The sequence below is a fragment of the Triplophysa rosa genome, linkage group LG18 (assembly GCF_024868665.1).
Source record: "Triplophysa rosa linkage group LG18, Trosa_1v2, whole genome shotgun sequence".
NCBI lineage: Eukaryota > Metazoa > Chordata > Actinopteri > Cypriniformes > Nemacheilidae > Triplophysa > Triplophysa rosa.
The window spans coordinates 1,780,717-1,795,277 of NC_079907.1; the positions used below are offsets into that span (position 1 = coordinate 1,780,717).

The 14,561-nt window shown below is 38.2% G+C and overlaps 2 protein-coding genes across 3 annotated transcripts in view; one reads left to right on the forward strand and one right to left on the reverse strand.

Moving 5' to 3' along the window:
* Positions 1–14,561, forward strand: part of dock1 (dedicator of cytokinesis 1) — a 187,637-nt gene that overhangs the window by 78,227 nt on the left and 94,849 nt on the right. The gene's annotated exons all lie outside the window — the stretch shown is intronic.
* Positions 2,634–14,561, reverse strand: part of LOC130569447 (inhibitory synaptic factor 2A) — a 34,454-nt gene continuing 22,526 nt past the window's right edge. Inside the window, exon 4 of the mRNA XM_057359109.1 lies at positions 2,634–7,268. Within this exon, the coding sequence (XP_057215092.1) occupies positions 7,085–7,268 (184 nt within the window). The 3' untranslated portion in view covers positions 2,634–7,084. The remainder of the gene's footprint in view (positions 7,269–14,561) is intronic.

A 14,561-nucleotide genomic window follows, 5' to 3' on the forward strand; every position in this document is an offset into this window, starting at 1 on the left:
CTCTCTCTCTCTCGCTCACTCTCTCTCTGTCTCTCTCGCTCTCTCTCTCTCTCTTAAACATCAGATCTGAAAACCAAATCAGATTTGTATGTGGTGTAAGCACACATGTGTACATATGAAGAGCTTGTGTAAAGGTTTTTTTTTTTTTATCAATGTTAATTTATTCTGTTATCTGTGGTCGTGTTGGTTTGTTTTTTGGCATCCAGAACAGCCAGATGGAGAGAGATGAGAAATTAGACACTGTTGGTCTGAGCTGATCTGAGATCAGGTGTCAAAGGACAGAAGTTTAGGCAGATCCCGTTACCAAACTACCAAACTATACTGTAGCTGTCTTTGACTTTTACAGCCCCATCTCTCTCTCTCTCATCAGTGATCTGTCTGTTTGAGTAATCTGTGGTTAGTCTGCTGAGACGCCGCTCTTAAGTTTAGGGGAAATGACTTCATACATCCACTTACATCACCTTCTCAGCAGTGCATTAAACAGTGCAGTGTCATTTCAAAAGTGGAAAGGTTTGTTTGGAGAAAAACTTAAGCAGCATTTGTTATCTAATGTAAGACATTCAGACAGTTTCAAGTGCGACTTTAGTGTCCAAATACTTTTCAGGTGAAGATGAGTAATAGATTTTTGAGTCTCACGTAACACCGGCCTACAGGTAAACATGTGAAGTATCTGTGTCCGCTTCAGAATGCTACCATTGCCTCAAAATAGTTTACAGCTGTCAGAGAGTTTTATTCTTGTGTGTTTTTGCACCATTAAAGGAATATTTTACCTTAAAATAAAGTTGGAAGACAAAAGAAGGTAGTGGCAGGAAAGTCTGAGCTATTTTTTCATAATACAGCAAAAGTCAAAAGATCAGAATATCGTTTTTTGTTTTGTTTCAGAGGTCAGACACTTTTATTTTTAAAGTAAATAATGACAGATTTTTGTAAACGGCCCCTTTAATAATACAGCTTGTTCACGCATACAGTAGCATGAATACAAACGTTTCCTGTCAGTGTTTGGTCTCGACAGCATGTTTATGGCATGTTCATAATCTGTCATTGAGTACGATGTTATTATTGTGTTCTTTATAGTCTGTAGGTAGGTCTGTATGTGGTTTAACTAGAAATGTAACCTCTATGCTCAAAGCTTATGCTATAAGCTCTCTAAACGGTACGTCTCGTATACATTAAACCCTCATCAGATGTAATCGGTTTATATCCTCCTCTCTGAAATACAGTGTCTTACAGCATTTTAGAGCATGTTTTCATGTTTTCAGTTTGTCTTTTTCTGTGTGCATTGATGTATTGGCATGTTTAAGAATGCATGTGCATGCAGATTCGGTTTGATGTTGTGTAGATCGATGTGTATTTCGTGTGTGCGTCTTCTCTGCGGCGGTTCTGCCATACTGACCTTGTTCGCCGGCGCTCTGATGCTGAGTTTCAGATTCATGCATTAACTTTTCTCTCCTGTGCTTTTGTGGCATGTGAGCTCAGAATTTAAATGAGTCTGATCACCACGTCCAAAGACAGACGCGCTCGCCCCGCATACAGATGTGGACGTGCATTACTAAGCATGCAGAATTATGCCAATAGCTACAACGGTTTGTTTTTTTGTCATGATGCATAAAACAACTATAGTGCAAGGTTTACGTGTTTAGCTTTTCATAATGCATTTCTTTCACTTGTGGGAGGTAAACATCATTGTTAATAGTTTTAAGGGTTAATGGTTTTTCGAAACTGTGAATTCGATATAATAGCATCACAAACTCTTAATATTCAAAAGTCTCACCTCTTCTAGTTTCTCTTTATGTTTGATATGAGTATTCTCACCTGTTCTCTAGTTTGTCAGAATTCAGTGTTTTTCTCTATCTCCATAAGGATCGAGTACCGTTTCTCTGCAGTGGGAGGGGCTTGTTGAAGAAACAATGTGTTTTGATTGGCTCGCGGGGTTGATGAACATTGCAGGAGTGACGCTCTCTGCAGCATCAGTGCACCAGACTTCTCACACATTGACATTCTCACAGCATTAAATATACATGTGTGATGATAGAGAGGCGCTCTGGATTGATTTCTTTCTGCTGACTTGCCATGTTGCTGCATTTCAGATGAGTTTCCCGAACTCGCATGGGAAATACCAGGCAGTTACAGAGGAAGCTTTGCCTGGGAATTCCCTGCTTAATAAACATGAAAGCACAGGCACACACACATACACACACGCTGCTTAGTTGTTAGTTTGAGAATTTTAATAATGCTTGGAGTCTTTTTCGCTTTACTGCTGTAAGAGAAGAAAAGTCTAAGAGATGCTCTCTCTCCATCTCTCTCTCACACAAACATTCTGCTTGATTATTATTTCCAGTAATATCTTAATAACTAGCTTAATAACTAAGCTATTATGGGATGTTTTTGAATTAATGCTGAAGTCACGTCTCTTTATCACTCAATCGCTATCTTTGGTTTTCTATCACTCTCTGGCTTTCAGTCTTTCTTCTTCGCTCTTGAAAGTCAGTTATAACCATCATCACATCTGGCTTTGTATTGATATTAAAGGGACAGTTCACCCAAAAAAGAAAAATCTGTCATCATTTACTCACCCTCAGATTGTTTCAAACCTGTATAAATGTCTTTGTTTCTGTTAAACACAAAATACAAATATTTAGAGGAGTGTTAGCACTTTTCAATTCTGGGACATGAAAAAAATATAGTATTTTTTTTGTTCTGTTGAACACAAAATCAGATATTTTGAAGAATTTTGAAAACAAACTGTTCTGTGGCACCTTTGACTACCATTTAATTTTCCCCACTATGGTAGTCAATGATGTTCCAGAAGTGAAATTGCTAACATTCCTCCAAATATCTTTCTAATTTAAACAGGTATGAAATGACATGAGGGTGAGTAAATGATGACAGAATTTTCATTTTTGGGTGAACTATCCCTTTAAGTAATGCCATAAAACCAATCCCATGAATGTACTGTTGCCATCTGGAGTGAAGTGTTGTCATTGGTGGCTGTTTTTAGCTCACTGTGTTGGGTTTAGTATTATTACATCTAATCTGACTGAACAGCATTATGGTGGTTTACTTTCTTTTAAATGGTGACCTGCTTTACCAACCATTAACATTCATTGTAAGAACTATTCTGGAAGTAAAACATATTTTATTAATAGACAGATTTTTTATGATAATGTGTAATTTTGTATGTATTGTTTCAATTTAATAGTTTTTTCATCAATCCATCAAGAGTTCTTTCAACCATTTTTTTCAACTTTTTATTTAATGTAAATATATGATTTAATGCCCGTGAAGACAAATGAATTTGAGACAATGCTTGGGGGTCTGCGGGTGTTGAAAGACATACAAACATTCTGTATTTCAGCGTTTAGGTGAGAAAGCCACTCTTTTTATTTTTTCATCCTTTATTTTGTATAGTAAATAGTTTTAAAAACTGTATAAAATACACAATATTGCACATAGTAAATCAATGGCACTTTTTAAGGAACAGAAAAACATCTAGTTGTCTCTTTCGGCTACTGTCGAGCTATATGAAAATCAAAGGTTTTGCTGTATGAGAGGAGAAATGAAGTCCACAGAATCCAGAATGTTATTGTGACTTTCTTTTTGTCAGTCAAGTATTTTATTAGTCAGGTGGATTGCACGTAGTCAAACTTTGGCACGTGTGTTAGGGCCATCTGTTGTGACATTCCCAGAATGCTCTTGTGATGTGCGGCTATTAAACCACATACATATTGTAATACAAAAAGAAAGAAAATGGGTTTATTTTCAATCGTTTCTGGCCACATACACACTGCAGCTAACACTTGTCACTTCTTAATAGCACATATGTGTACACACTGAGTTTGGTTATTTACTACATTCTGCATTCTTCAATCCACTTTCTTAAAAAACTGACGTTGTGACGACGTTTACATTAAATCAGCTTTAAATCACAGAAAATGAGGTACTGATGACTCTTCGAGTTTTGAAATGGTCCCAGCATCCCAATTCACGCACCGTCTGTCCTGAATATGTTGAAATGAGTATCTTTAAAGTACCCTGATGGTTTATTATTTCTGGTGAAAATGTAGATTTTAGATCCGTGAACGTTTAGTTTTAAGAGGGAGTAGTGATGCTACACTGAAGTGAAAACTGCATCTACTGTACATACTTTTAGGGTATAAGTTTGAGAATTGGGATGCATTGTTGTTTTTCCATCCAGCCTTGCAGTTTTGGGTTAACACGTACACAACATTCAGTCCTGAGAGATTTCGCTGTTTACCAGCAGATTCTAGAGTCTTAACACAACACCACAACTCTTGTCAGTGGCCAGTTGGCATGCGATCATATCTCTCTGGTGTTAAATGAGTTGGCATGCGTGTTTGCTGTGGTCATCGCTGTGTATCACAGGTTTGGCACTGGAACAGGACTCCTGCGTTCTTTATTCCCATCCAATAATAATTCAATCTCATGCTGAAATGTGATTGTCACTTTGCAGTGTGTATGTGGCTTGCTAAAAGAACAAGGCGTCTGATACCTGTGTCAGCTGAAGGATTTAGAGATGTCTAAGGATTGCTTGGTTGTGTGCGATGCTTTCATCTGTCTGTCAGTTTATTCTTCTGTTGTTTCATTTCACTTTAGATCGTATCTCTGCAGTGCATGAATCCCATGAAACCTTTTGAGAATATGACTTTCGATACAAAGCAAAAGAAATAAATTAAGAAAATGTCATTTATTTTGAGAATTGAATGCCTATTGTTTATTCTCTTTTGCATTATGACTGTTGATAATTAAGCATTTATTATTGTGTGTATATACACAAAATTGCCATTAAATAGTTTTAATAAGTTATTTAGAACATTATTGAATTGCTGTCAAGTCTAAATGATCCTAAAATAGACACACAATATCTTAAAGGGTTACATGAGATTCATCCACAGTCTGTTTGTCATCACTGTAACTCGATGTCAAAAAACGGACATCTATCAAAAATCAGCTTATAAAAGAAACCAGTTGTCACATGTTTACATGAACATCAATAAACCGGTTACGCAGAAAACCTCGTTTACATGAAAATTTGAGACTTGCCAGGTTTCTCGGGTGCAGTGACGTCACCATCGATAGTCCTTCTAGTAATTAAAAATGCTGCGGGAAATCGTTCAGAAGCTGTATTTTATCTATCTTCTCTATCTATACTTTTACTCTTTGAGCATGCTAAACTCGTTCGGACGGTGCTACGAAAATGGGCGGGAGCGATTCCTCCATCTTTTACATTTCTGTATCGAGAGGTCACGCTGTGACGTTTGGTGACGCGAATTCGCAGCGAAGTGTGAAATACTGTATCTTCGGATGGGCTTGCGTTTCCGGTCTGACTCATTCTCATGTGTATGAATGGAAGTCAATGGAACGAAAAGTCAAGCGTGACCGCGGATTTATGCGATATTTTACTGTTTCTTCCGTTTGGGACTTTTGCTAGTACGGCATCAGGCATACGCACATAAACAAAACTGAAAGAAAATCGGTAAAGGCGTTTACACGCGGCGCTAAATCGGTGGTAATGGGCAAAAAACTACCGATTTTTGCTTATGCCGTTTATGGCTTTCCCCGATAAAAGAAAACCGTTTTACGCGTTTACATGATCTGACACGTAAGCAGCTTATCACTTGTCACTTTTCACCCTAAGACAGTCGTGGCGGAGACAAACTGACCTGCTTTCATCAGACTTGAGATCCTGATGAGATCCAGTGTTTCGGACAGATGATGTGCCCATGCTCAGTCACGTCTTATTTACTCTGACATGGCTTCCAGTGATTTTCACTTGAGAATCATTGTGTAGTCGGTGCATGTGTTGAGATACGACGCGGTCACACTAGATTTACGCTTGCGGAATGACATCAAACCTCGCAGTGATTTAGGCCAACGGGGTGTGATGTCACATTCAAGAGCTTCAGGTTTGAATAAACATGACTCGATAAGTAACAAATAATAATCAAAACATTCAAACATATTATCTCATCCACGGTCCTACAAACCCATGTATTCTTTGCCTCAGTGTCAAAATCTGGTTGAATGTGTTTTTGCGATACAGATGCAGGTCAAAGGTCACGCAACTCAAAATGTGAACCGAAGTGAGCACTGAATCTGGTGTGACCTCACACTTTGTGGTGGTTGGTCGGCGTATGACTTCCTGTCACAGAAAGCCAGGTAAACATTTATCACCCGAAATCATATGTAGTTGTTATTCAAAGAGCATTATTTGAAACGGAGCAACACAGGGTTAAAAACGTATCTCATAATTTCAACAATCCCATAAATCCCCTTAAGTGAGCTATAAGTTTATATACTGTAGTGTATCTAGAAAATCTTTAAATGCGCGATTATTACGAATCTAGAAAAATAAGTGGTACTGTTTTTCATATTTTTTCCCAGTAATAATAACAGCATATGAAAGTTTGTGAGTTCACAGAGGCTTGCAGTGATGATTTCTTTATAAATCCTGCGGGATGCATTGCTTGTGACTTCAACTGAAGTCATTGCGTGTTATTCTTTAAAATCCATAAAGATCCATGAAGTCCTCTGTGAGAGATCACCAGTTGCGTCAGAAGACTTGTGCTTTTCTTTAATGCTGAGATTTCCATGAGGAGGAGACTGAAATGAAAAGCGTCCTTCCATCGAAATTGTGTTTTTAAAACATCCACCTGATTTTCCAAACCTTTAGTGCCGTTAAAACAAGGACAACAAAATGATGTAAAGCAAGATTTGTTATTGATCCAGCGAAATCATTTCACGCTCTTCTGCATGAGGAAATTACAATTCCTTCTCTCTGGAAGCAAAATCCATATGTTATATATATTATATATGTATTTGTAAATATACATCTTTTTTAATGAAGCTGACGTGTTCCCAGACCAAGTTCAGCACTCATCACATAGCCATATTGAAAGTACCGAAGGCAAAACAATCTCGAAAAATATTTTCTTGAGCTATCCCGATGGAAATGGCCAACGTGAACGAGATGCTCGTGGAACGTTGTATCCGGTCGTTGAACTCCATCTTTAAAACACGAAGGAGCTAAAGTTGTGAAATCCTGCCGAGGTGTGTGTGGTGTTTATCACAGAAACCAGAGTTTCCAGCGCGCGTGTTTCTTGGCCTCTGCTTTGGACTTGCGTTTGGGTGTGGAGCTAATGATCTCCTGAGGGTATGAGAGAGACGGGAACAGAGACTCCTCGGTGGGACACAGTCTCTTCATCAGCGGCTGTAGTTTATCCTCCTGGAGTTTAAAGTCCAGCTCCACACTGAAACACACAAACACACAAACAGACAGTAAGTGTGCAGCACAGACATACGCAAAATATACAATAAACAAGACGCCCCCTTCTAATAAACATGTTTAGCTGTAGTTTGGTTCCAAAATGAGAGAACTCCGTTTTTTTAATTTTTCAAAAACCATGTTTTTTATTATGTTAATCATGTTTTTATTGTGTTAGTTAGCTGTATTTTTTGAGTTTTTATGGCTTAAATTAAAACAAACCAACTGCAGTTTGATTGATATTTATTGGAATGCACAATAAAAAATCTCAATCTCATTTTGGAGCCAAACTCTTCAAATATTTATACCGTACAAATACCATATTAAACAAATTAAGGGGGCGTCCCAATACCTTTTTGCATTATGGTGTTAAAAAAAATGATTCGAAAAAATCATTAGGTCTAATTTTCTTGGACATCATTTCTTGTTTTTCTTGGTCATATCGGACCCATACTCGCTGTGAATGCTGTTCTTTAAATACAGCATTGGGCGTATTAAGATGAGTGTGTAACTGTAAGCCCCGCCTCCTGTGTGCGTTCTGTCCCTGCGGGGGGTGCATTGTGGGATTAATCCCCCGTAGCCTCCGTTTTGCTCGGCAGAGATAATCCATACTGTAGCTGACTACACATCTGACTCCTGATTCACATTTAACTCTACGATTAGAGGGCGGTGATGGAGCGATAAGAGGTTAAAGAGAGAGGCCATTCACAAGGAGTATTTCACTTCAGCTTCCTTCTGTATTTCTGGCAATTATGCCTTCTCTTACTTTAAAGTCCCAGTGAAATAAAAAATGACACTGCCTATTTTTCATGAAATATTGCAGCGTTTATTGTAAATAGTTTATCAATGTGGGTCATTCTCTTTTTAAAATTTGTGTGCCCTCATAATCTAGTTAAAATCTGAAAATGCACTTCCTTCCTGTAATTGACTATCCATCTTAAATGACGCATGTTAGACGGCTTGGGCGGGGCATCCGTTAACTCCTCCCCTTCAACTGTCAGTCTGCTGCCAGTTCCATTTCAAAATGCAACGGCTGTTTTTATACATCCAATCAAATCGCAGTGAAAGACGAAAGCCACGCCCACTATTTTTCTCATTAAAAATTCAATTTCACGTCAAAATACGGAAGTGAAAACGATCGCAACTTCCAGTTCACGGGGACTTTAAAGGGGTCATATGACACGGCTAAAATGAATATTATGGTTTGTTTTAGATGTAATGCAATGTTTATACACGATTTAAGGTTCAATAACGCTGTATTTTCCACATACCGTGCATGTTTTTATCTCCTCTTTGCTCCGCCTCTCTGGAATGTGCAGATTTTTTACAAAGCTCATGGCTCTGAAAAGCGAGGTGTGCTATGATTGGCCAGTTCACCAGTGCGAAGTGATTGGTCGAATACTGCAAGTGTGTGACGGAAATGTGACGCCTCTTACCATATTCGGAACATCAGGTTCCAACACAATTGTACTGACAGGTACGCCCACCTTACTTGCGTCTACATTTGGGCGGTCTTAGTCAAATCAGACCACCAACTGACGTAGATTTGTGGGGGTGTGGCTACACGAGGCGTTTCAGGCAGGTCTGGGTGAGCATTCGCTTTTATATAGAATGCATCTTTTGTTCCGACACTATAATTTGTGCAATTTTACGTGTCTAATACATGCATGGGGAACTTATAACACACCAAAGACACAGAAAAACACGTGTTCGCGCCATATGACCCTTTAAAAAAGTCTCTTAATCTGATTGGATGAGGCATGTTTCAAAGCCATCGTAAAGAAGCTGTGCTCACCCAATATAACTAGAGAATGGTGTGGATGAAGGTCTATATGATGCAGATGAATAGTTGGTGATAATGTAGGTTGTTTATATGTTGGGTTGATTTGTGAAGCATTTCATCGTTTTTCCTTGCAGGATATTTGATATTCATACAGTAGGTTATCAGGTATCAATGGTTGTTTGTCGTGTCCTTGGAGACCTCTGGAAAAGACATTGTTTTTTCTGTGATAATGGAAAGATAAAGATTTCAGGATCTTCAGTTTAAGTGATTTTTTTTCTGTGTGCCCCAAATCCCTTTCCAATATATATCAAGAGTGCGTCACATCTGCAAAGAGTGCTCTTATTTTAGACACGGCACCACAGAGCTGTCATTCAACATTAACAATCCCTTTAAATTCACAACGCTGAGGACGCGCGTCGCTTTCCCGTGTGTTTGTGAAAAGCATAATTCACAAACAGACCTGATTTTTTTTGGCACTTGTATTATAAACATAGTTATATTCTGTTTGTCTTTACAGCAAATAGACGATCATTCTAAACTCATTGGTTTGAAAGTAAAGAGGTTATATATTGTGTGTCTGTTGATATTTTATTTAACACTTCAGACATTTGTTTTTGTGTGTTTCTTTAGCATCAATACAGAGCAATTAACAAAATTAATCACAGCACAACTTTTTATCCAAAGCGACTTACAGATGAGGGAAACAATGGAAGCATAAGTGCAATAAAAGAAAACTGGTCTCATATAGCCAACCACAGTATACAGAGCTAAGGTTTTTTCTTTTTTTTGAAAGAGTAGGAAAGAGATAGAAGTCAGAACTGATCAGTCAGGTGCTGACGGAAGAGATGTGTTTTCAGACGGTTCTTAAAGATGGCCACAGAATCTGCTGATCTTGTAGCAGCGGGCAGATCATTCCATAAATGTGGAACCGATCCCGAGAAGGTGCGTGAGAGAGAAATGTCTCCTTTTGTGATCAGGTTTTGTGTTCATACAATGGAAGTCAATGGGGTTCAATGTTGTTTGGTAATCATCATTCATCAAAATATCTTCTATTGTGTTCTGCCGAAGAAAGAAAGTCATACAGGTTTGGAGTGACACGAGGGTGGAAAAAAGATCAAATCATTTTCTGTGACACTTTATGTATAATCCATTATAAAGGGTATGATGCAATATTATTGTTCATAATGTGTGTTGAATTACATGTGTAACAATGAATTGATAAGTGTTATAATGTATCAACTGTAGTTACAATTATTCATGAGACATTACAATGCATTATAAGGTGCATTACAAACCATAATTAATACCTTAAAACTACTTTTATAATGCATTATACATATGTGCTTTAAGTGTTACTGAATTTACTTTACTTTTTTTAGGTGAACTGTCCCTTCAATCACATTCAACGTTTTTTCATTAAAAGTAAGAGGCAACAATTTATTTAATGATTTAGTCATTTTTATGGCCTTTATAACTGAAAGAGGGCAACAGGAGTCATGAAGACCACAAGCCAAATCTCAATCTTGGCTCACCCTGAAGCATTGTTCAGTCCACTAGACTACTGGCACCAGATGTGTCATTTCTGAAATAATGCTCGTTTTAAGATAGTTTTCCTGAAAACTAGACTACTGTACATTACCAGACGTGTTTTCTGTGGTCGTTTTTATGATTTGTTGGATATTAATCCTGTATTGCTGTAGAATTGAACGCGGTAGTTTCCATAAGCGTGTAATATTTATATTTAATGGATGTATTTCTTTTACTTTATGAATCGAAGCGTAGACCCGTGCGGCTTGAATTATACTACAGTGCTGAGAATTTCTAGCTTCGGAATCGCAAATCAATGTTTAATATTTCTTTCTGGATCAATACGGTCCTCCACAAAATAAACTAGAACATCATTGGAGTAGAACGTAGTTGAAGCGGCCGTCCACAGGACGTCAATATTTCATTTGCATTAGAAAATCAAGCGCGCGGGAGCGTCGAACGAGGGCGAGAATCCACCGTTGTTCTTCATTGCGACAGGCTTCAATTTCTCTCTTTCTGCCGTTTGGCTTTGTGCTGCGTTTCATTGATCGTCTGTCTTGTTTTCTGCTCTCCACCCACGACTGTTGTCAACCCGAGAGTCTTGTTGTATTTCTCTGTTTCTAAGCCTCTAATTAGGAAGTGAATGGCGTTGATAAGGGTTGTATATCCCCGCTTATTTCCCCGCACGCGGCTTAACGCTGGTTTCTTTTATGTGGCGGAGGTTTTGTTTGCCGTGTCCCTCTGGATGTGCGGCAGTTTGATGGTGTTGCGCTCCTCCTCTTTAAGCTCATTAATGTGGATCCTGTTCTCATGGTAGCGTTTAAGATGCCTTCGCATTGTGCTTAAGTGCGTGTGATGTTCTTTTATTCATTTATGTCAAACGCTCGAGTGAGAGTAAAGCTTTTTGGGGGGGAAATATTGCATATTAAGTTTGTGGGTGTAATTTTTTGACAGCGTTTAGACCCGCAGAAAGTTGGTGTTTTGGCTGGTTTAGTGTGGACGTGAGGAATGAAAAATCTCGTTATTCTTGACCCACTTTCAGCTTTTTGGTTTTCAAAAAATATGAAGAACTGCATAAGTGTAGTTCTATGGAAATGTCCCGCTTTATTTTACACAATGTCCTTTCAGATCGAATAAGGTTTTGTCTGCTCTGACCTTCCCACAATGCACTTGTGTTTGATATCTCGTTGGTGGTCACTTGGCTTGTAGTTCCTTGGGTGAAAAATAATCTTTTGGTCCATTTCGGAGCAAATATATTTGGGTAGTTGACAGACAAAATGTATCCTATGGTGTGAAATAGGGCTGTCACGATTATTAAATAATCGTCTCATCGTGATTGTTTGTCCTCATCGCGATGGTTTCAGATCATCGCAATTATCGCACATCTCTATAGAAGACACTAGGGGGAGCTGTAGTGCATCTGCATATTGCATATTTTATTATATATATTGTAACTAAAGCATGGTAATACTTGTAAAATGTACCACCACAACACAATCACTTTAAAAAAAACTAAAGCATATATCATAAAAATAACCTGCAGTACAATTTAATATTATTTCAGTGTGAAAACCAGTCTACCAAAATCTCATTAACATAGAAGTAAACTTTTTTTCTAGTCTTGCAAGTGAGAAAAAAACAGACTAGAAGCTTTTCTATGACTGATAGCATTTTAATGGTGGCTTCAATTCACTCCTGATCAATTTACTTCATTTACAAGTATTTGGTGGTTGTATTATTGACAGGTAAAAGCCTAAACCTTCAGTATGATGACCCAATTTTTTCCGATGTATTTCCAAGAAAAAGAACATAGTCTTTATATTCAGAACAATATGGTCGTTTCAAAGCTGAATAAAAAATGTATGAGAATTAAAAGTCAAAGCTCTAAAACAGACAATTAATCGTCATAATCGCAATGATTATTAGACAATTAATCGTCAGCCAAATTTCATAATCGTGACAGCCCTAGTGTGAAAGTTTAGAAAAAAACAAACAATGAAGATACATCTCTCTTATGCTGTTTGAGCTGTGACGTTATATATCGCGATTCACGCTAATCATACCCATCTAGGTCGATTCCGAAATCGCAAAGGCTTCGATTCTGTGTTTAATGCACAGCTCTTCCGTGAACTATGGCTCTTTGATCGGTAGGTAAGTACTGCTCGATCTAAAATCACTAGTCGTTTATAACGTGCATTTGAAAAAGCAACCCTCGTCAAACATCATCATTGTAAATATAGTTTACTAACATGAAAATACCTGAAAAGGTTTGAAGAACAGCGTTTGAATATGACCTGGAACTACGGCTGCGTCCGAAATCGCATACTCACTGAGTAGGTACTTCATTTCAGTAAGCACTTACTTAACGAGGGCTAAAAGGGTACGTACTGTTTTGCCTGAATGTGTAGTATGAATGCGATCCCGACATCGTCTGCCATGTTGACGTGATCATGTGCCGTAATTCTTCTTTTCCTTTTAATTGCGGGTGGCAACTTACATTTGAGGTGCATATCCGCCACCTACTGTACTGGAGTGTGAGCCAGAGATTTGCCATTTGATGTAATAACAAGCGTTATGAGAGACAGGTTGCAGTAACACCTTATTGCATCAGTACCGCTATAACCTTACCTCGTATGGGTTTTCTCAGCATTTGCAATGCCTTCAGAAAGGAGACGTCGGGCAGCTGCTCGAAGAACTCGCCTTAGGAGAACACTGGTGATTTTATTGTCAAGAAATGGACTTACAAAATAAGATTACCCATAAATGTATTGCTTGCCCATCCCTACACTCGCGCACAATATTATTAATAAATGCTGAACAATACTTAATTATTCTTTTGTCTGTATTCTGCCTATTGATGGACATCTCTTATGTAGATACACCATGTTGCACTTATGTGCATTCTATTGTATTATTAAAAACAACCTGAGAAAATCTCTTCTATTATGTTGTCTGATTTTTATGTGCTAACTATTAAAATGTACGTTCTCCAAGTGTAAACGAGTTATAAGCTTCACACAACGCTCGTGACCGTGGTCTCCTCACCTGTTCTTTTCTTTCCTTGTCCATGAAACCACACAATTTTTACATGTTTTTTTCATTTTTCATTTGGATAAACTATTTAATATTAGTGATGAAATGGTTAAGTTTTTTGTAATTATTCGTTTATGGAAAGTGACATATTAGACCGTTGAATTGTGCCAAAGTGTCCGTTAAAACTACCTGATTTAAATGATTTAGATGACGAATATTCCCACTTTAATGTATCATTTAGCCGTTTTATCTGCAAGTTAAAAAACATTATAAAGTGGTGCTGCAACGGTGCGTCATGCTTTCTGACTTTACAATGTTAAACGTGCTGTCTTCTCATGCTTAACATGGTCAACTTGTCAAAAAACGAGTTGGGCGTATTACGTAATATTTCTGTGCTCAATACACTCCCCCAGCGATCGTACAGGTTTCGGAAAGTTTTTTTCGAACATTTAAAACTGTTTCATAACAATTTTTCTTAGTCCCTTATTGGACAATTCTCCCGGAAAAGCACGCGGCACGCCCACGCGGCAGCAAGGAGAGCAGGAGAAGGTGCATGCGCAGACGTCACTTTCACTTGTGTGCAGGAGAGAGAGAGAGAGAGAGAGAATACGTTCGCGAAGTTCAGGTGTTTGTTCACTGCATTTGGGTGATGAATGTTCTATAAACGGTGGATATAACGCTGGATTTGGAGATGGTTTGAAACTGATATATGCAGCCGTCCCAGCGCTAAAAGATGCCGGACATGAACCGCATGCAGTGAGTGAAACTGATGTCTGTGTTTTGTTGGCGCACGTGCTTTAGTTCAGCCTACCCCTCCCCCCCGCACGCGCCGTATGCTTTCGGAAATAACCGTACAGCTGTATCTAACTTTTATAAATGTGATCAAACTAAATACTCTTCGAAGATACGAAGTATGCAATATTTATTTATAGATAC